Source organism: Excalfactoria chinensis, chromosome 4 (assembly GCF_039878825.1).
Source record: "Excalfactoria chinensis isolate bCotChi1 chromosome 4, bCotChi1.hap2, whole genome shotgun sequence".
NCBI classification, from domain to species: Eukaryota; Metazoa; Chordata; class Aves; order Galliformes; family Phasianidae; genus Excalfactoria; species Excalfactoria chinensis.
In genome coordinates this window covers 84,317,289-84,337,403 of record NC_092828.1, presented here as the reverse complement: position 1 = coordinate 84,337,403, position 20,115 = coordinate 84,317,289, and the positions used below count along the sequence as shown (strand labels likewise).

Below are 20,115 nucleotides of genomic sequence, written 5' to 3'. Positions count from 1 at the left end.
AAAATGTCCGCCATCTTCAGCAGCCGCCGCCGCCGGGTCGGCCGGGGTCGGGGCCGCGCCACCTCCACGCGGCGGGCGGCGGCGGGGAAGGGGGAGGGGGGGGGGGGGGGCTCGGTTACCTTGATGCAGTAGGGCGGCTCGTCGAAGGTAACCAGCATGTACCTGTCGCCGCGGCTGGCCGGGTCCCGGGCCCGCAGCTGCGGAGAGAGCGGAGAGAAACGGCGTGAGCGGGCGGACGGGGCGGAGCAGGGCGGCGGCTCCCGGCCCCAACACTCACCTTCATGAAGATCTCCACGGCGCCCTTGGCGACGTCCAGGTAGCTGGTGCCCAGATACGCCCGCTGGTTCATGGAGGCGGACGTGTCTATGAGGAAGAGAAGGATCGGCATGGTCCAGGCAGAGCGCCGGCCCGCCGGGCACCCTGTGGGGAGGTGGGAGGGGGCAGCGGCTCACCGCCCCCGGCCGCCGCCTGTCCGCCCGCCCGCCCCGGCTGCGCTCGGTCCGGCTGCCGCGCGGTACTGAGCTGCTGTGTTCGCCGAGACTCAACTTCTCTTCCCTGAGCTTCCACCAGCACCATGTGACCAGCGCGCACGCCATTGGCTGCGAATTATACCCCTATTTGCATATTCATGAGGAGGGGGGCGGGGCGAGGAGGGAGGCGCCGGAGGAGCCCTGCGCGCGCGCACACCTGTCAGCCCGCCCCGCCCCTCTGCGGGGTTCCCCGCCCCTCGCCCCAGGGGCTGCCCCGCCCGGCACGGCGCACGGCTCAGGCCTCAGAGCGGGCAGCGCGGCCGGGCCCGGCACAGCCCCAGTGCCGCCAATGGGCGCCGGGCCGGTGGGACATGGGCAGCGTTCGGTGCCGTGTGTGCACAGCACTGCCAACATCGACCTTAGTGAGCAGCAATTAAATAGCTGATCGTATTTTCCAGTGCTTTTGCTGCTCGTTTTGCCTCGCTCTTGGTTGGAATAATAAGCAGAGGCGCAGTTCTGTGTTTCTCAGAGTCCCTTGAGCAATAGTCATTTCACAACACCGCAGGTGAATGCTACAAGCCCCATTGCAAAGCATTGCAAAACGTTGGTAAAGATATCGAAGCCATCAGATGTAAAGCTGGGTAACTCAGGGACGTGCTTGTTCCTTGTGGTCACAGAATGGGCTGCAATACAGGACAGTGCCAAACCTCCCCGTTGTTTGCAGGGGTTGTTGGAAAAGCTTCTGCAAATATGTCTCACGTCACGCAATGAAAGCATTTAATTGCAGTGTGCTGCAAGTGGATTAATTAATAGTTGAGAAGCAGCTTATTTTGCAAACAAGTGCTGTCAAACTTGGAGCCTCTCCATTCCATTCTCTGGGCCCTCTCTGTAAGTTACGTATCTGTGAGCGCAGCCGTGTTCCAAGTCTCTGAATGTTCGCAATCGTAGCAGAAATGCCGGGAGGGATCAAGAGATAAATCATTTGAGGTGAGTATTAGTGCGTATCGACGGAGCCAGGCTGCAGGAACGGGATTTGAATCTCCACAGATAAGGCAAAAAATGCTGATACCGTATTTTTGGTGTCAGACGGCTCCTAGATAGGAATAGATTTGCTAAGGCCTGAATGGAAAGTAAACGATTGGTAGGAGATGCCAGCTAATAGCGCGAGGTTCCCGCACTGAGAACTTGATGAGGCCACCTATGCATTTCTCTCACATCAACCAGATGAAGTCAGAGACTAACTTTTGATTCCAGCTGATCTCAGCCAATTCGAACTGGCAATCCAGGGCCCTCACGTCCTACAGTGTCCTCGAGCCGGGCTGCATCAAAATGCTAAACAATTACAAGTTCAAACCCTCACGTTTTCATGTTGTTTTTGGTCGGTTTTTCTTCAGTCCAGACTGCCTGAAACTTGAAAGCCATTTCTCTCACATTCAGACGTAATATTTAAAGGTCAAGACAAAACAGTAGTTTCAGAGGATGACCTTTGTAAGGGCAGCAGCAGGCAAGGTTCACACACTCTCCCCTCTCTTGAGGATTGTTCCTGCTGGATACCACATAAAGCTACAGTCCAGCAATGCTCTGGGCACCACACAAGGCCTTTACTTAGTTTAATGACTTTTAGGGTGTTCTTATTATTATTACTGAAAATAATTGGACCCCACAGTTGCTAACGTGCATGAATAAGAGCGAGTAGTTCTTTAGTACCACTCTATAGGAGTTGTGTTTTTCAGTGCCGGCAGCTATGGTATGTAACATTTGTTACATCTACAAAGTTCAGAGTATTCTTCGTTTTCAACTGAAGTTACGCTCGGTTTCATTTCTTTCCCTCTGATCGTTGAAGGAATTGTCTCTAAGAGGAAATGAATCAGAACAGCTACTGCAGGTGAGGCTCTCCTATGATCAAATACTTTGAAATCACTCCCGTGTAGATCTCCCATCGCACAGCATTGTTTTGTAAGAATGACCAAACAGATCAATTGCACATTTTCCTGCTGTGCCAACAAGTTGCTGTTTTTCTGTTCCTCATCCTAACACGGCGTAACATCTAAGCTGTGGCATCTGACGGGGTTTTAGCTCTAACAACGTTCCATACTTCTCAACACTGTTGTGTTGCTTCATCTGTCACCTTGTTTTTTTTTCCCCTAGCTATCTTCTTATCTGAAAGAGCAACATACCTGTCAGACTCTAGCCCTGTTCCTCAGGACACCAAGGAACATCAGCTTTGGCACCAGTTAGCCGTATGAATCTGAGACCTGCTCGATACCTTAGTCAGAAAATATCCATTTAAAATCTGGTTCGACAGCAAAATCCTTCAAACCTCCTTCCGCTCCTGCAGCTCCCTGTCTTGGTCTTGTAATACAGCTGCCCCCATGACTTACTTAAACAGCTTCAAGCCAGAGCAAAAATGGTAACTGCTCGATATCTGTAAAAACAATAATGAATCCATGTAGCCAGTTGGGAAGTATTATCCCCCATTATCCAGAGCTGCCACAGGGCTAAGGGATTCCTGCAGTAGCACATTAGACTAAAGTTTCGGTATCACGGTGAGATTTTAGTAGGGTTCAGCACTCAGCCAGCCATCAGTCTATACTGGCTCTTTCAGAAACATGAGATGTTTCATTTCAATATGAATTTGTGCTCAATCTCTAGTAAGATTAAAAATGAAAACCTGCGCTAAATAACAACTGCGTCCTTCCAAAGCTCTGGTAACTGTATGGCAGGGTGAGAATACAGAGGATTGGATCTGAGACGGCAGAAGCTGAGCAGATTGGAGACCTTTGATATTTTGTGCTATATCAGGGCTAAATACTCTCACCTCTCAGCCATTCTTAAGCCAGACAATGGAAGAGGACGGGCTTCTTCTGCCAGTGTGTCACACAGCCCCTTCTGGAAAGAAATAAGAAGCAAACAGGCACAACAACAAAGAGTAGACGAGTATGTGCCAGGATATTGCTCAGCAGCACTTTTTGTTTCCTTTTGGAGTCTGTAAGCACGCTGCATGCTTCCACAAACCATAGCTCAGCCCTTTGAGACTTCTGCCCCCTTCACTTGCTCCATTCTCCTTTCTGTTCTCTTCCCACTAAAGACAAGTCAGAGTTTGAAAGTCAGTTAACTTTCTACGTTTGGTGAGCGTGGGTTTGCAGACTAGAGGGCAGTAACTGGAGCTGCAGTGCAAATCCCACATTACTGTGAGCCTTCAGACTTAGTGTCAACCTCCCATGGCACCTGAATTTCTTTTCACAGGCTTCAGTGAACTCAAAAATTCCACTCTCAGCTGAAGCATAAGGAATACACAACAGATCCATGCCCCGTCTGCAGCCCATTTTCTGCTGATTTATTAACTGTGCATAAACACAGCACTATAACTGTCGTATTTAACCGCAAAAAGAGAAAGCTCTACACTCAGGAAAATAATTCAAGGAACATCTGAGAGTTTCATTAAGTCATGTCATCTCTTCCATGCAGTAAAAGATGCCTTTTAGTGAAGGGGAAGAGTCCAGCCAGCATTGTTTTCTCTCTTTCTCTCTCTCACCCCAAACCCACAGTTTTAAGCCTTTGCTGTACATTACAGAGGCCAGGAAGGTGGGCAATCATGCATCTCAGTTCAACCGATAACATACTAAGGAGAGATGTGAGCCCCCAGCTATGCTCCTTGTCACACAGCCATTCCTAGAAAGCCGCTGCCAGCAGGGCAGCAACAGTGCACAAACACAGCTTCACAGAGCAGACTGAACTGTGCTGGCCTTGGCTCTTTCAGGCAAGTAAGCACAACCCTCAGGCCCTCACAGGGCTGCCAGCTGCTTCCAGCAAAGAGTATCATGGTCCAGAGGGCTCCCGTGTGCCTCCGCAAGGTTTTCATGTGAGCACGGCTGATGCTGCCTGTGGTCCAAAGGTAAAAGACAGATCACCACTTCCTGCACAACAGCAGGTAGAGTTTAATTTCTATTTTGCTTTAAAGACCAATGAGAAGGCTATGAGGAAGTGATTGATTGCATAAGATGGTGGATCATTTTGCAATAGTGGTAGATAAGCAAAACTCTGACAAAATGTCTCCGAGGAGACGCTCTGAACAGCAAAACATGCAGTAATAAATTTCCAGACAGGCAAGGCTCTCCTTATGAGAGCTGATTTCAAAGTCCAAGAATCCCTCCAGAGAAGAAACAACATTCAGAAAGTTCGAAGCAATAACAAAAAGCAACAACAAACAAGAACCATTCTGACTGCTGGAAAAGAAACTCGGTGAGTCCAGCAAGCTGGAGAAATGAGTTACTGTAAACATGAAAGTGAGAAAAAAGAAATCAGAATACTGCAAATATCTGTGCATCTGCAGAGAGAAATAAAACCAAAACTACGTGCCTCAGCTCCGTGCATCTTTGTGATCAAACTGCAAATAGCATCAGATTAAGACCCTGCAAATCTCACTGAGTTTTCCCAACTAAGATTATCATCTCTTAGGCATGCTGGGAGACAACAGAGAGAAGGAGAAGGATTTCTGGTAGCCCGAGGCAGGAGCCGTGTGTACCAGGCAGTCACAGCCACAGCAAGCAGGGGCTGGGAGGCTGGAGGAGCCCTGGGGATGCTGTGACCTGTAGGTGCATTTGAATTGACAGCCAGCCAAGAACTGCATGAAATTCCCTGTTACTTCCTTTTACTGGTCTTATGCTAAGTGTTGCTAAGCTGTACCTGGGAACTGGGCCAAATCAGCTTGGGATCTTTGGATGAAAGGCATTATATTAAAAAAAATAATAAAAAAATATAAATAAATATAATAAAAAATAATAAAAATGTGGAGTAGTATCCATGTGGAAAGCAGCAATATGAACTAAATGAATATACAAAGTAGCAAGATTTGGTTTTTATTATATTCCATGAGGCAAAATATAAGATAGACAAAGAATACTCACACAGGCTGGGATCTACTCTGAACTGAGAGACTTCACCATCAAGGTAAAGCCACACCTGTTTCATTCCTGGACATGGTTATGACTTTCTATATATGCATGTCTTGCCTGCAAGTGAAGTTATCCCTTACTGCTTTCAGAAGTATCACCATCGGAGCAAGTTTACCTGACTTGATGGTGCATTCCACATCCTGCCTGCGCCTGATCCAAAGCACACCAGGTTCTACTGCAAGTCTCAGGGAGCCCCAAGTCCTCTACATACCCACAACTCTGGTTTGTGAGTCACTCCAGCCCTCAGCATCATTTCAGTCCATGGGGGAACCACCCGCTATCCCCCGTCACAGAGTTGGGGCACGAGGCATCTCGGAAGAAACATTTTTTTCCCCAGAAGCATTCAAACTTTTATCCTAAAGACTGTTTTTCACTGGAGATGGTTAAAGAAGCAGAGAGGATTATCCACATGAAGGACAAGCTTTAGTGCTATGTAAGCTCTCACTGTTCCTGATACAGACCCTCAACCAGCATCTTCTGTAGCTACCTGGCCTTCCTGCCTGGGTTTCCCCAAGCTGCACAATGACTTATTTTGTTGCTGTCACTCCTCACCCTGCCCCCAGTCTGAAAACCACTCAAAACTGTGCCAAGCCCTCAGTAAAAAGGCAAGAAATCGAGCCTGCCTTGTAGTTCTCTCTAGCTAATTTCAGACATGATCTAATGAGTGGGTGGTAACCAAACAACAAGGCGGGACAGGAGAGAAAGGCCCAAGAAGCACTGCTGGTGTTAGAAGGAAACTCAGCAAAAAGCAAGTGCGTGGAAGAACAAAACAAAGGTTCTTCAGTTCTTCCATAGTGATTTTTATTTTAGATGACCAAGGAAGAGGAAGGAAAGGCTCACCTCCCTGGGTGTCTGGTGGGTGTTCGGAACAAGTTTCCAGCAAAAGCATAAGCAGAGATGAAACCTTTGTCTTGTTAGACCAGCTCCATGCGTAAAGGTGACAGGATAAAAGGAGATGGCAGGAGCGGGCAGTGAGGTGCAGCAGAACTGCCAGCAGGACAGAGCTCATGTGGAGAGTACGGAGTTTTGAAGAGCTTGAATCTGATGCAAAAAAAAAAAGGCACAAGGTGGAAAACTGCAAGTCTGCCAGAGTGAAAGGACGGCAAGGCATTCCCAGCAAATGCTTTCCCATAAGCCTGAAGATGCCTGCATCTGCCTCTCTCAAACTGGGTATTTATGCCAGATGGGAACATAGGGAAGACAGCAACTTATTTTTTATCTACCTCTCTATCTCTTAAGATTTACTCATGCCAGAGATGCAGCCCTTACACTGGACTAAATGGGGGGGGGGGGGGGAAAACCCACAACCCCCTGCTCCCCCCCCCAGAAAAAACCCACCACCCAACAACGCACGCAGTCTGCTCTCTGTGTTCCTGTTTAGCTCTGCTGACGTTGCTCAGCACAGCCTGAGTTACTGAACTTCCTGATCTCTCAGGTCCCAGTTTTGTCACTTCCTTGCACTCACTCAAATTCTGTGTATTGAGCTTGAAGGCTTGTTGGCAGCAAAGGAGGACTTCAAATGCAGACATTTCTCCTGTTTACTTGCCACGTGCTCTTATCTACTTCAGCATATGAATGCAACCTCAAACTGGAGAGGTTTACAAGAACAGAGTTTTCTCTTCCTGTCAGAAACTTTCGGCAACTTCTAGGAGCTGAAGGCTAATTATTTTGGCATCAAAGAGGCACCAAATAATCTCTTATCTGTGGCATTCCTGTATAAGGTTTCCTCAGCACTTTCACCTGAGAGAAAGAAGAAAGAGAGCAGTAATAGAAGGTCCACATTTGAGATACAGAACAGCTTCACTACGAGAAGAAATTAAATAGGCAAGAGCTCCTCAGAAAAAAAACGATGACTGCAGAGAAAAGTGATAGCAGACTATAAAATCCTGAATGGAGAAGGCAGATGCAGAGTAATAGTTTGCTATCGCTTCTGGTAATGAAAGCTGAGGGAGCATCCAACAAAATCATTAATGCTGCAGGCTTAAAACAAACACACCCCAAAGAAAGTACTCCTTCATACAGTCCATCATTACACAGTGGCAGTCGTTGCTTCCAGAGATTGTGGAGACTACAAATGGATTTTATAAGACATTACGTAAGTTTGTGGGCAGTGTGATCAACAGCAAATAAATACAGGAGGTAAGATGAATCTTCTGGCTTTTCCCAGAACCTTTACTGCACTGATCTCCCAAAGCCAGGAGGATACACCAAACTAAGGTGTTTTTGCACGTGCGCTTTTGCTTCACCTCTATCCATCTGCCACTGGCTGTTCCTGCAAACAGCATGGCAGTCCCTGTTGCTCAGTGCAGAGCTACAAGGCCAAGTGTTGCATGCTAGTAATGAGTAGTGAACACTTCTCTGCTTTCTCCTGCTTGGCCCTTCCATATCTTCTGGCAGACTTAAGGTAGAAGATAATTCTGGCAGAGCTTCACAGTCCAGCCAACCCTCCCATCATTTTCCCTGCAGCAGTGATACTTAATATTGTGTAGAGAGAATGTTGCAGTCACTCTTTCCACTTAAGTGCAAATCTCACATTAAAATGAGGAAAAATGTAATCGATGTTTTTGCATTTAATTGTGGCCTCTGTTTCTCATAGTCAATTTTGAAAGGGAAGACATTGCAGCTCTCCTCCATTCCCAGTCAAAATAAAAAGTCCCCTGTCCCCAGTAATAATTGGATACTCTCTACAAAGCAGTAGAGGCATATTAAGGGCTCCAAGCAACCACTCTCCATAATGAAGTGCAAGTAGCAATTTACCTGAGAGAGCATAAAGACGAGGAAAAATGCAAGCAAAAGAAAACAACAAACTCCACCTTGAAGCCATTAAGTTTCATTTCTAAAAAGCAACTTCAATAAAGGATTTCATATGCAACAATCGTGAGAGACAATCGTGATTTTGCCCACCCTTTTTTAAGATGCTGTAATAACGCCAGTTCTCTTCCAAACTATTTCAGAACAGTCAGAAACGTTTTCAGACTTTAATCGCTCCCTATTCAACTCAGTCCATTGTGTTTGCAAGGAAAATCCAACTGACCTGGGGATTTGTGCCAGCCGTTTCCCATATCGTGTCATGCTCATTCATCACCCCAATGCTCCTCCAGCCTTGCACAATTTATGTTCTGTAGTATCCTTGTGCCAATGACAGGCAGCTTGTCCCTTACTCCCAAGCATCCCCATCCTTTCTTCTTGCTCCTTTCAATACCCCTTCTCAAACATCCCCTTTCCTTACAATATATACACCTCCTGCTTCTCTTTTTACCACTCTGCAGCAAGGCAAAAAAGAAATGGAGCAGAAAGCAGCAGAGTGGGAGAGGACAGGATATGGTGGGTGATCTATGCTAGGCACAGACTTTACGTATGTATAAAGGAAACAGGACTGAAGATTCAAGAAGGAAGATCGCAAAAACCTAATGATGGCCCAGCACAGCAGAAGTTTGCAATGAGCCACTGATGACTCAAGGTTTCCAGAGCATTTGTATTCTCAGCTTTGGATCTCACTGAACAAAAAATACAACGTAAGTGGTACTTGCAGTAAGGCAAAGGTGTCCTAAATTACCCAGCACTGCTGCAACTTGGTTCTCCTGGGGTGAGAGTCACTAATACTGGACTGTGCCCTTCAAGGTTTAATATCTCAGTCCTTGTGATTTGGAGATTTCTACCAGACCCATACAGCCCCTTTTCCCTCCTCCTCAGTTCCCACTTGTATTAAGTAACACAGGCAGAAGAGAAATTAAAACTGCAGGAAAAGAGGAGTATTAAAGTAAAACAGGGAAAAAGATACTTGGAAAAAGTGGTCATGAAAAATGTAGAACTGAAGGCAAACAAGCACACAGAGAACCAGAGTTCTAACAAGATGCCTTTAGAAAGAGCCAGAATTACACAAGATATATAAATTATTCAACTAAAATCATAATTACCCTTCAACAGATATAACTGGAGCTTACCTGAACCACGTGGCAAGAACATACAGGCACCTTATATATCTCAAATGAGCAGAAAGATACAAGTGAACTCCTTCAATTTACAAATCAGCACCAGTGTGGGTTTTTTTAGCCATTAGGCTACTCAAAACAAGAATTAATAACAACATCATTATAACTCAGTGCACAAAAGCAAGTTTGCGGATGATACCAAGCTGAGCGGTGCTGTCAAAACATGGGAAGGAAGGGAAGCCATACAGAGCGACCTGGACAGGCTGGAGAAGTGGGCCTCAGTTCACCTAATGAGGTTCAATAAGGCCAAGTGCAGGGTGCTGCACTTGGGTCGGGGCAACCCCAGGTATTTATATGAACTGGTGGGGGGGGGCTGAAACTAGATGGTGATTATGGTCCTTTTCAATGGGGTTTGACTAAGGATATTTTTGCTTTAGGTAGTCTAACCTGGTACACTTTGAGCTTAATTCTCAGAGTTATCAATCACTTGAAACTCCGGATTAACCCAGTAAGATCAGGCCCAGCTGTTCTGAAATGGTTAATCAAACAGACATACAAAAGGAGATGAATCCATTGATGTTCTGGCAGTCAGGGATCCATCTGCAGTGAGATTAAGAGGGCAGCAGGATCCTGAAATATGAAGATTTTGCCTGCGTTTCTGGCGGAGTAATGAACTGGCAGAAATACTCTGATATTAGCATCCATCACTGAGCGTACCCTTTTCCACACGTGGCACAAATTGCTAAATCCGGTACTGCATGAAGAAGAGCAGCCCCTGAGATTGAAGAGAGAGCAGGACAGCACCTGTAGTTACGTGGGCTGCGGCTCCTGCAGAGAATGCTGCTATGGCCAGTGCATTCCTTACTAATTAAATACAGTCCCTTGGCTGCCAGCCAATTACCCTTGTAACCCTCCCATGGCTATGTTTGAAAACCTGTGGTCAAACAAGGGATATGTGAAGAGCTTAGAAGGTAAGTAAACTCAAATGTAAAGCCTTGCTGCATACCAGATAAAACCATAATATTTCTCTTACTCATCTACTATTTTCAAAACAAAAGCAGCAGAGGATATCTGTTATCAAGCTGAACTCTTACTTCCCATCTTGCAAAGCTGCAGCTTGCTTGTAGAGACTCAGGAGCCTGTCCGATGGCTCCCCGCATCCAGGCGCTGGTACCAGCACGTTCACAGGATCACAAGCTAAGGCAGCTGGTGATGTGGCAAACAGGGAGGGCAGTAAAAGAGGGTAGGGCAGCATTACAACAGCACTACAGAAAGCTGCTGCACTTGCTGCAAGAATAACAAACTGTTGGAGTCAGTGCAACTCTTCATTGAAGTACAAAATGAAAACCTCACATTTTTAAGAACTATTCTTGAAGCACTATACAAAGCTGTCTGTGTACAAGCATTAAGTTCAGCTAATCTTTTAGCCTAAAGAAAGCTATCTAATTGCATAGACCAGGTCTACACTGTGGCTTCTTTCTCAGACTTTTTTTCCCTAACTTCATTAATATGAACAAAATGTGAGGTCAATGAATGACTTATGAGCTTTAGGGTTTTGCTAACTGTTCCTTCCTACTGAGATTTACTTTCTCATCGTAGCCTAATGGTCAGTTTCACAGAGGTATAGAACATATACACGCTCAACAGGCAGCTGGCAGTGACCGTATCCTGACTGCTGCCAAAATCCACTTACGGGGATCCAAATCGGTTTGGTGAAAATCCTCACTTTGTGGCCACTCTCCAACAAAGAAAGCATGCAGGCACGAGCAGGATGTGACATCCACGTCTTTCCACAGATCCTGCTTTCTTCTTAATTTTTATTTATTGGTACATAGGAGTTTCCTGTATCAGGAGCTGGTAATTGTTTCTGTTACGTTTCCAAAAGACATCAGAGGACAACAATATCAGTCACACTGTCACAGAGACCATAAACCAAATTTTAACATGCAATAGAGGAAAAAATCCTGAACCAAGAGCTATCGTGACAAAGCAACTCAGTCCTCCCTCTGAAAACACTATTGCTTATTGCTTCCAAGGTCAATGAAGCTATAAGCAAACTGCTTTAGCAAACCCCATGGATTTACGTATGTCAGTGTTCTGTTAGCTGAGAAGATATTTGAAGAAGGATTCAGTTCAGAAGTAGGCAGGCCTCAGATACAGCAGCTGAATGAAAACTCAGCGAGCTTGTGTGGCACTGAGACCGATCTGCTGCTTCTCCAGCAGGTTCCCACACTATCTGAATTTTGAGCCAGGGAATTAAACACGACAGTTTCCAGGGTCCTCAATGGAGAAAGCATATGAATTTCTAGCTTCAAGGCCTAGAGGCTATTTGCTGTTCCCTCCAGAGGACCAGACCTTTTTCCAGTGGCTTGAGCCTTGGCAGATGTCCACCTCAAAATCCTGAGCAGCACGGAAGCAAGTCAAACACCTGGCCTGAGTTTCTTAGGGCCATGTTAAATCTCAGTATCAACAGACAGGAGGAAGCTCTCCAGATGAGCTTAGATCTGGTCTGGGATCATAACACCAAAGGAAAGCCTTCTGTCCAACCACAGTTATGGGCATATCAAATAATTACATTATTTCTTTGTATGAAAGTCGAGCCTTTCATACCTCATCAAAGGCAATAAAGGGTATCATAAATGGCCAGCAAGACTGAGAATCAGTGACGTGTTTGCATTACTTGTGTACTTGCCAATATTTTGGTTCAGTGACAAACATTAATCCCAGCTGTTACCAGTCATATAAACAAACACATTATATATACCAGTCATATAAACAAACACATTCAGTATGATTCCAACGGTTCAAGTGTTCTATTCTTATTCACGGGGGGAGAAATGAAATCAGTAGATTTCAGAGGTACTTTTGTCACTGCAGATCTGCTGTTTGCCTCATTTTCTTTATCAGTAAAGAATGCATAATTTTGACTATTGGTTACAAGTTTGTTTTTTTTTTCAGAGTTTTTTATACCTACTACATTTCTAACTTAAAGGAGGTGGCATTTGCAGCCTGGTTTTAAATGCTTATACAGGGCCATAGAGTAAATATATGGCAGGAATTACAGCAGAATCTCTATTTTGTTACTTAGAATAATGAGCTTTAACAACTCTTCAGTGCTGCCTCCCTTACCTAAACAGGAAATCATAAACGCAGGTGGTTCCAGTTTTCAGATTATACGACTCCAGCCTTCCTCTTTTGTTGTTGCTCGTTCATCCTTTTTATGTAACTGTTCCCTTAGCTGTGAAAAACACAAAGGTCAAGATGACACCAAACTGTATCATTTGGAAGAATTAGCAAAGCTGCGGATAAAGTTTAGCAGACTGCCACCCCTTCTCCTGATTTTTGGGAGACAAGATGTTAGCAGCATCGTGCTAAGTACAACCACTCTAGTGCGCTGCACACAGCATACTTCTGCCATCAAATCTGCTGCCTGTGATTGGGTACGCCACAAAGCTATGCAAGGGGGAGCTACAGTTAAATGGCATATTCTTGCTAATGACTGTACATGGGGCAAAAGTAAGGTCAGATAGCAGCGCTGTTGTGTTCAACAATGTTAGCATCGTGTTTGGAAAAGAAGCAACCCAAAGGCTGCACTAGGCCAGAAATGTTGAGAGGATCTGTGTATCAGTTTGTGCTGCAAGCACCTTTACCATCCAAGGCCCACTCTTATGGTAACCGAATCTTTCAGGAAATCAATAACTCTGTCAGATATTCACTTCAGGAGAAAAGCAAAATTTCTGAGAGTATCTGGTGTCACTTCAATATTTTTCCCTTCCAAACAATTTTTCAGTATCGAGCCATGCACCGCAGTGCTGATAAATATTGCATATGCCACATTACAGTGCAACAGATTCTAAACTGAAACAAATCTCAATAAATCCATAATGCACGTATGTTCTGCAAGTTTCAGTTACGCACCAAATAACCTACTCAATTCACACAACTCTTAAGAGAGCTCTCTCCCTCCAGCATTCACTGTGGTATTTCCTGTATTTCCATTTCTCATTGGTGAGACAGGAGTTAGGTGGGCAAGTCCTGAAAGGAGAACATGGCAGAAAGACTGCTGGTGGGCTTGCTGTGATAGCACAGAGTTGCAGTTCAGGCTGGAGCTCAAGGTACCCAGCTTTCACCACACTCACTCTCAAGCTGTCACACTCTTATCTTTCTTAGCTGCCATCAGTGTGCTCATCATGCAAAAGCGAGGAGGAGGTGAAAAGCAGCATGTGGAAATGCCAGGTTGCAGCAGGAGAGCTGCTGGGGCCTGCGCAGTGCAGGGGCACAGTGGGCAGCTCTCCCAGCAACTCACTGCTCGCAGCCTGTGAGCATGCAGCACGGCACTGGCAGGTTGCTGCTGAGCGTGTCAGAAGCTCTGAAAGGAAAGCTACCAACTTCAAACAGTCAGAGAGGCTGCGCTCCTGCAGAGCTGCAGTTAGTCCTCATTTAGCCAACCTCTGCTTTCTCACAGAAACCCCAACAGTTGGGTTCAGAACCTTCCCCTGCCTTGCACTCAAGCAGTACGCATACTGCAGAGCTGTGATTAAACCCCAGGGTAGGCCTCAATTCTCCTGCCAGCCCTGGCAGAGACACGGGACTTTTGTGATGTTTTAATGAGTTTCAAAAGGTTTCTATCTAGAGATTAAAAAAGATAAAAAAGAAATTAATTTCAAATCATGTTCTTTTATGTTTGCGTTTCAGAATAAACATAAATATCCAGGAGAACAACAAGCAACGTGAAAGAGGATTGACGAATGTGCTGGTACAATCTTGCATGTGAGCCAGTCACAGGTGACCAGTATGGTGAGTGACGCTATAATTTAGCTTTCTGTGCAGCTTAAATGAGCACTCAGTTCCGCACCCTTCAATCACAGAGTGGCATTTCATCTCACACGTAGTTAGCTTCAGTTCAGTCAAACAAGAGTTCCCAACAGGAAGAGGCAAAAGTAGGATAAGGCCTCCAAAAAAAAAAAACCAAAAAAACCAGATCAAAAGCATTATTTGAAAAATGAAATATTAATATGGGCAAGGCTTCCAACTAATTGTTTCCTTTGGTATTTGCTCAAGTGAATGTCATACCTCTAGTGGCGGTAGAAGTGAATTACTCAGTGTACTGACAATGGAAAATTCGGGCTGCAGTTAAGCAGTTTCCCCATCTCAGATACAGGTACGCACATACAAAATCACATGTGATTTTTGAGAAATGGCATCTTGGATTCCCACGTCAGTAATTCACACAGCGCAGAGCCTGGAAGTCCAGCAAAAGGCACGAGTGGGCCGTTCCAAGTTAAATACCGTAACTCATCCAAATAAAATGACAGAACACACACCCAGGATTCGGACATGCCTATGGCTTCTGCTGGTTTCCAAACACGTCCATCACCTACCCTCAAAAGAAAGGGAAGGTACATTCAAGGTTCATCCCTCCAGGCACGTGGGAGAGCAAACTGCACACTACAGTAGTGCTGGAAGACACGTTACCTTACATTTTGGAGGTGTAAAGCAGATTGGTGTGCGTTGTGACAGTGCAAGGAGCTGTGTCTGTGGACACACATCTCCTCCCAAACCCAGCTGTGTTGACAGAAGAGTCCTCCCTCAGTCTGCCCAGGGGCTTGTGAGCATTGCTTTGCAATAGGTTACCACCCCTCTGATCTGGATATACTTGTTCGAACACTCCCTAACCTCTTTCAGTGAATATCATCTGGGCCAACAAACACTTCTTACTTAAAATGTTAGGCCATGCTTGCACAGACATTTTTGCTTCCCTGCAAAGCAGGTTCCAGCTATTTCTGCTACACTCTTCAACCTCAGCATCCTCCACCCCCACAGATCAGTGCTCTGTTTTCCATATTTTCATAAACTTAAACTGATAGGTTTCAAGTTGGATTCCTTCCACGCCTCCCAACTCACTTAACTAAATGTTAAGGTCTGTGCTGACACAATGGTGGATATGGAAGAGGTTGGAAAAAATGGCCGTGAGGTCCCTAGGTCAGATTTGTCCAGAGGAAATGTTTACAGAACCGTGGCCCTTTGCATTTGTCCCTGGGAAATGACAAGATTTATTTTACAATCACGTCATAAACAATCTGAATCTCCTGTCAATGTCACGCTCTCCAGATCCATCAAACCGAATCAGATCTTCACAGTCAAAGCTCCTTATGGCCTGAGCCTTAGTGTAAGTAATTGAGGATGTGGCTATTGCTGAGTTGTGTATTCCCATACATGGTTCAGAATTCACCAATGGCATGCTGCTTCTGAAGCCTTGCAGCTACAGGACTCACAACAACACCAGGGGGAGAAATAAGCTCTAACCCCCGTGTATGCAGTTCGGTACAGGCAGTATCTGTGCCGATAGTGTCCTCTTTAAGTCATACCTGAAGATCATCTAGGCCGTGAACCTCACAAATTGTTAGCAAAAAAAAGCTTTCTGAATTTCCAAATCAGAGATAACTCCAGCCCATACTCCTCCTAGATTTCTAATTTCTGTAATGTGTTCACCACGTACCAAAGGTTGCACGAACTAAGCACAAAAGCTACCTGCTATCAGCAGCAACAGTATCTTGTTCTCCTCTGCCAGCCTTCTAAAAATCCTCTGTCCTGCTGACCTTAATAAAGAAAGAGTTCAGTAGCAGAGATGCGTGGTTTCCAGAAATACTCCCAGCAGAACTCCATGCAGGAGAGCAGAAAACATCTCAGTTCCATGCTGAAGAAACAGAGCGTGTGATGTGAAGAGTCCTTCAGCAAGTAGCTAGGATCAGAAAGAGAAGGACAAATGGTACTTGGGGTCAACTTTTAAAGACAAATCTAAATATCAGCACAGGCACTTGCCAGCAGGATAGCGGAGCCCTCAGTAAGGCTGCCCTGCCTCCCCACTGCACAAAGACTTAATAAGTTGCACACGTAGAAAGCCTGAACAGCGGAGGTGTGGAATGGATTGTACTAAGAGTGAAGCCGTTAATAAGATTTGTATAGCAATGTTTTTTATGTTAATCTCTACAGAGTTTGCTTTTGTAACATTTAACTGATAAGCATATAATCTAGTTTTAATTTAATCTCTGCAGGTGTTTCCCAATGGTAAATGTTAAATTTTTATTGCTTCCTTAGGTAGCAATAATGGGGAAAATCTCTTTAAAGCTCCTACTGTCCATTTGTATGCAGATAGCATCATATTTTATACTAACTGTAAATCTGTCAGGAGAGCCTCTTTCTTTTGAGATGGCATTATAAGCGCCCACCCTGAAGTAAACATATTTGGAAGGAAAATGAAGTAGAGATGTTATTAAAGGTCTAATGAAACAACCGTAACTGCTTATTTCTAAGAGATGCACGCACACATCCTTGAAAGAAGCAGAGCCCATGCCGAGTTTGCAGCTTTTTGATGAGCAGGACAATGGAGATTCTCAGCAGGGTCCTACAGACAACACAGAAATAGATCCTACACTTCATAAAGATGATGACTATCTATAAAACCCTCCATGATTGCTCTCTCTGAGGTTTCTAAATGATTATAAATATCGTGGTGTCTAAGAACCAATTATGGCTTCTTTTATACAGCTTCACAGAACAAAGGATATGTCAGGAACTCCAGCTTCACTAAGCATAAGCTCAGACACCAAGTACAAAGAAACGAATCTTGATACCTGTCTGAAATAAGACTTGGGGCAAAATTCACTCAACATAAGACCTGAGCGAGAGTTAAATGGATGTTTAGATCTCACACTGGCTTTACTCTCAAGAATGAGCATGCACAAAACCTGCCCTTGTTTAACTTAATATGTTGAAGCGAGCTATGCTTAAGGCAACCGTTTTGCCAAATCACTGTATCTACTCTGAAGGAAATGCAGCATTCTGGCACGCTGTACTCACCAGAGGAATGTCACAGGGGCCATTAGTAGAGGCACAGAGCTAAGGTAAAGGACTTCTGTGCTGCAACTGGCTTGCTTCCAAAGCAGTTTGGAACACGGGAGGTTGAGAGCTTTCAGATGTCTTCACTCTCCTGTATAGACATGCCTTGAAAGGGATTACACTTTAACAGAGGTTTAGGTATTTCCTCAACGGCGCTTAGATATGTGGCTCCCAAGGTCCACATTATTAGTCATAAAAACAAACACCGTAACCCCTGACACAAAAAATACATGCTAGTACGTTTACGTCCCAAGTGACACAGAAGGGGAATGCAGCATGCTGCCACGGAGGGGTGGAAATGTCAAATGTTGCCTCAGAAGCAAGTAAAAAAAACAAAGCCAAACCTTTTAATGGGTGATTTAAAGGTACAAGAACTGTTTGGACAGTATAGGTTTGAGTAATTCTTACTTTCATTTTAAGTCAGAACATTTTTGCTGCTGTAAGGTGGTAGTTTTGATGTACTGGTTTTTGTTTTCTGTGAGCCTTTTAAAATGAAACAGATATCTTTTATGGAGCTGCTTGTTTTCTGGGTTGTTTTCTTTTATAAGGCGGTATTAACCAGAAAACTCCAAACACTGCCTACAGAAAGACAAGATAAAAACAACACAACATGGGTGTGAATGGAAATAATGCAGATACGTCACCCCATTTCCTGAGGTATTTGAAAGGCGAAGTGGATTCGCAATGCTGTGCCACGGAGAAGGGAACTGTCAGGGAAAACAAAATCCACGGGAGGAATCGGGCATTAATGCCGCTTTTCTCACAACTTCAGAAAATCTCCACAACAAATGAGTTTAGAATCTCACTTATAAAGTATTTAAACAGATGGATAATCACCACAGCAACCAAAAACACTCCCAGAGAAGCCATTCAGGAGCATTCCGTATTTGCAGACTCCGGTCTCAGGTTTCTGGCTGCAAGCAGGCAATATTTTATGTAACAAAGACAAGCCAGTGTTTTGAGGTAACTCACAGTGGTTTCCAAGGCAGGTAGGAAATCAAGAGGACCAAACATAAGCTGCGGGAACAGAGGTGTTTTTATTAACGCCTCCAATTACACTTACGGTGCACTTAGTGACCTGACAAGCTTGTTGCATATTCACTGCTGCATCTCACGGCACCGTTCCCTTGAATCTGTATTTCTGACTTCTTCCTCATCCACGTATTTTTCTCACTTCTTCCTCTGCCTAACCAGCACTGCAACAAGGACTGCAGCCTCAGTCTGCCTCCGATCCACAACACAGTTATTCTGGCAAAATAAACCGAGAAGGAGAAATCCAAAGAAACAATAATCTGACACTAAAGAACTTTGCAGAGCTCTGTGGGATAATTCTCATTCCTCAGATGAGCAGAGTACAGGCAGCACACGGCACTCCTCACAACACTCTTTTCAACCATGTGAAGTACTGGGCATTGCTGGCAAGGCAGCGAGAAGAGAGACAGGACTGTATCAGTCTGGATTTAGGCATGCTCCACACCAAAACCTCTGCATCAGTGAGCTTATCAAGCAGCTCCGCAGTATTTCTGTATGCGTCAGTGCTGGTTAAATAGCAGCAGCACATCCATACATGCAGCAATGTGCTGTATGAAAGACAAGCTCTCTCAAGGGCCCGCTATTGCAAAACTGTCAGCAACGTGGGGTGTGTGCATCAGGCACAGCCAACAAGGACGGAAGGCTGACTCCTACTCAGATGTACACGGTAGCTTTCACGTTTAATTGGAGTCAACGCGGGGCTTTTAAGATACCAAAATAGCTCAAAACAAAGCCCAGCGATAGGTGAGCGGACGAGGAGGAGCCCGATGTGATTTCTGATCGTCAACAAGCAGTCAGCAGGTGTGAGCACTATGAAAAGTGTGCCAGGAAAACAACCACAGCTGAGTGCTGGGAACTCAGAGCGGGAAATCCAAAAACGAGCTGTCAGAGAAAGACAAAGCCTGTAAAATCAGTTTAAAAACAGCGATCCCAGCTTATTTTTAAGCCTTTCGAAACATGACTTCGAGCTGATTGAAACTTGTCAAGGCACAAAATAAACTGCCAGCTTTCACTGCATAGACTCCCCCAAACTGACAGGATTATAATTTCTATACGTATTTCAACTGTAACATTAAGTAATTTGTGGCTGTAATACTTCTCCATGAGCTACGAGCAACAGCGAGGCCTGCATTAGGACTTGCTAAAAGATGAGCAGTAACACACATTGGCTCAGCTGCAAAAGGAGCGATTTCCTTTTAGTTCACCTCCCCGTGGCTTTAAACAGACAGAATACGTTCCTTTCTGCCCCGTGTTGCTTCATGATGTGAAAAGCCAATGGCTGCTGTTTGTTTCATGCGCTGCTTCACCCCAAGGCAAGCTCTGCTAACGGGTACAAGATTTACAGCCCTGATTTACAGCCCTGCTGGCTGCAAGGCTTAACGCAGATCTTAATGATTCACCTGGCCCGCAATGAAGGCACTGCGGTGTCCATCTTACAGTGACCTCACACAGTGACTGCGGGGCCGTATTGCTGTGCTGGGAAGGCGGCATAAAAACAGCGGTGATAACGGACAGTGCGTAAAACGAGCCCGAGTCCACAACGAGACGAACAAAAAACCAGGCCCCTAAGGAAATAAAAGGAATACAGGACAAACGTAAGAGCAGAACGGCTCACAGGATCCGCGCGTCACTTCAGGCGCTGTGCTGTATGACGGCCTAAGGGAACCGGCCGTCCGGGGACAGGAAAAACACCCCGCAAACACCCACAACGCGCACTGCCGACCGACCGACGGACAGACCGACCGACCGACGGACCGACGGACATGGCGGCGAGAGGCGGGAGCGAGGCGCGAGGGGGCGGAGCTTGCTGACGTCTCGCGATGTCTG

At 45.3% G+C, this 20,115-nt stretch overlaps 1 protein-coding gene and 1 long non-coding RNA gene across 8 annotated transcripts in view; both read right to left on the bottom strand.

The window, feature by feature from the left end:
* The window catches only part of LOC140251931 (integrator complex subunit 6-like), a 30,307-nt gene extending 29,707 nt beyond the window's left edge, over positions 1 to 600 (bottom strand). For 2 of the 5 annotated variants that reach the window (XM_072336134.1, XM_072336136.1), the window contains exons 1-3: positions 453 to 600; positions 278 to 363; positions 120 to 197 (exon numbers count right to left, since the gene is read on the bottom strand). In XM_072336134.1, coding sequence (XP_072192235.1) covers positions 120 to 197; positions 278 to 363; positions 453 to 576 — 288 coding nt within the window. In that variant the 5' untranslated portion in view covers positions 577 to 600. Of the gene's footprint in view, positions 1 to 119; positions 198 to 277 lie in introns of all 5 variants that reach the window. The other 3 variants (XR_011903492.1, XR_011903493.1, XM_072336135.1) reach the window with 2 other exon arrangements.
* Positions 601 to 6,889: 6,289 nt separating this feature from the next.
* Positions 6,890 to 20,083, bottom strand: LOC140251435 (uncharacterized). 3 transcript variants are annotated; one of them, XR_011903414.1, is made up of 6 exons: positions 19,689 to 20,083; positions 17,218 to 19,170; positions 15,889 to 16,099; positions 12,487 to 12,595; positions 11,051 to 11,224; positions 6,890 to 7,165 (listed from the first exon to the last, which is right to left on the bottom strand). It is a non-coding gene; the product is annotated as an uncharacterized lncRNA (long non-coding RNA). The 3 variants fall into 3 exon arrangements; XR_011903413.1 differs by lacking the exon at positions 6,890 to 7,165 and having other exon boundaries at positions 10,832 to 11,224; XR_011903415.1 differs by lacking the exon at positions 6,890 to 7,165 and having other exon boundaries at positions 11,163 to 11,757.
* Positions 20,084 to 20,115: the final 32 nt, after the last annotated feature.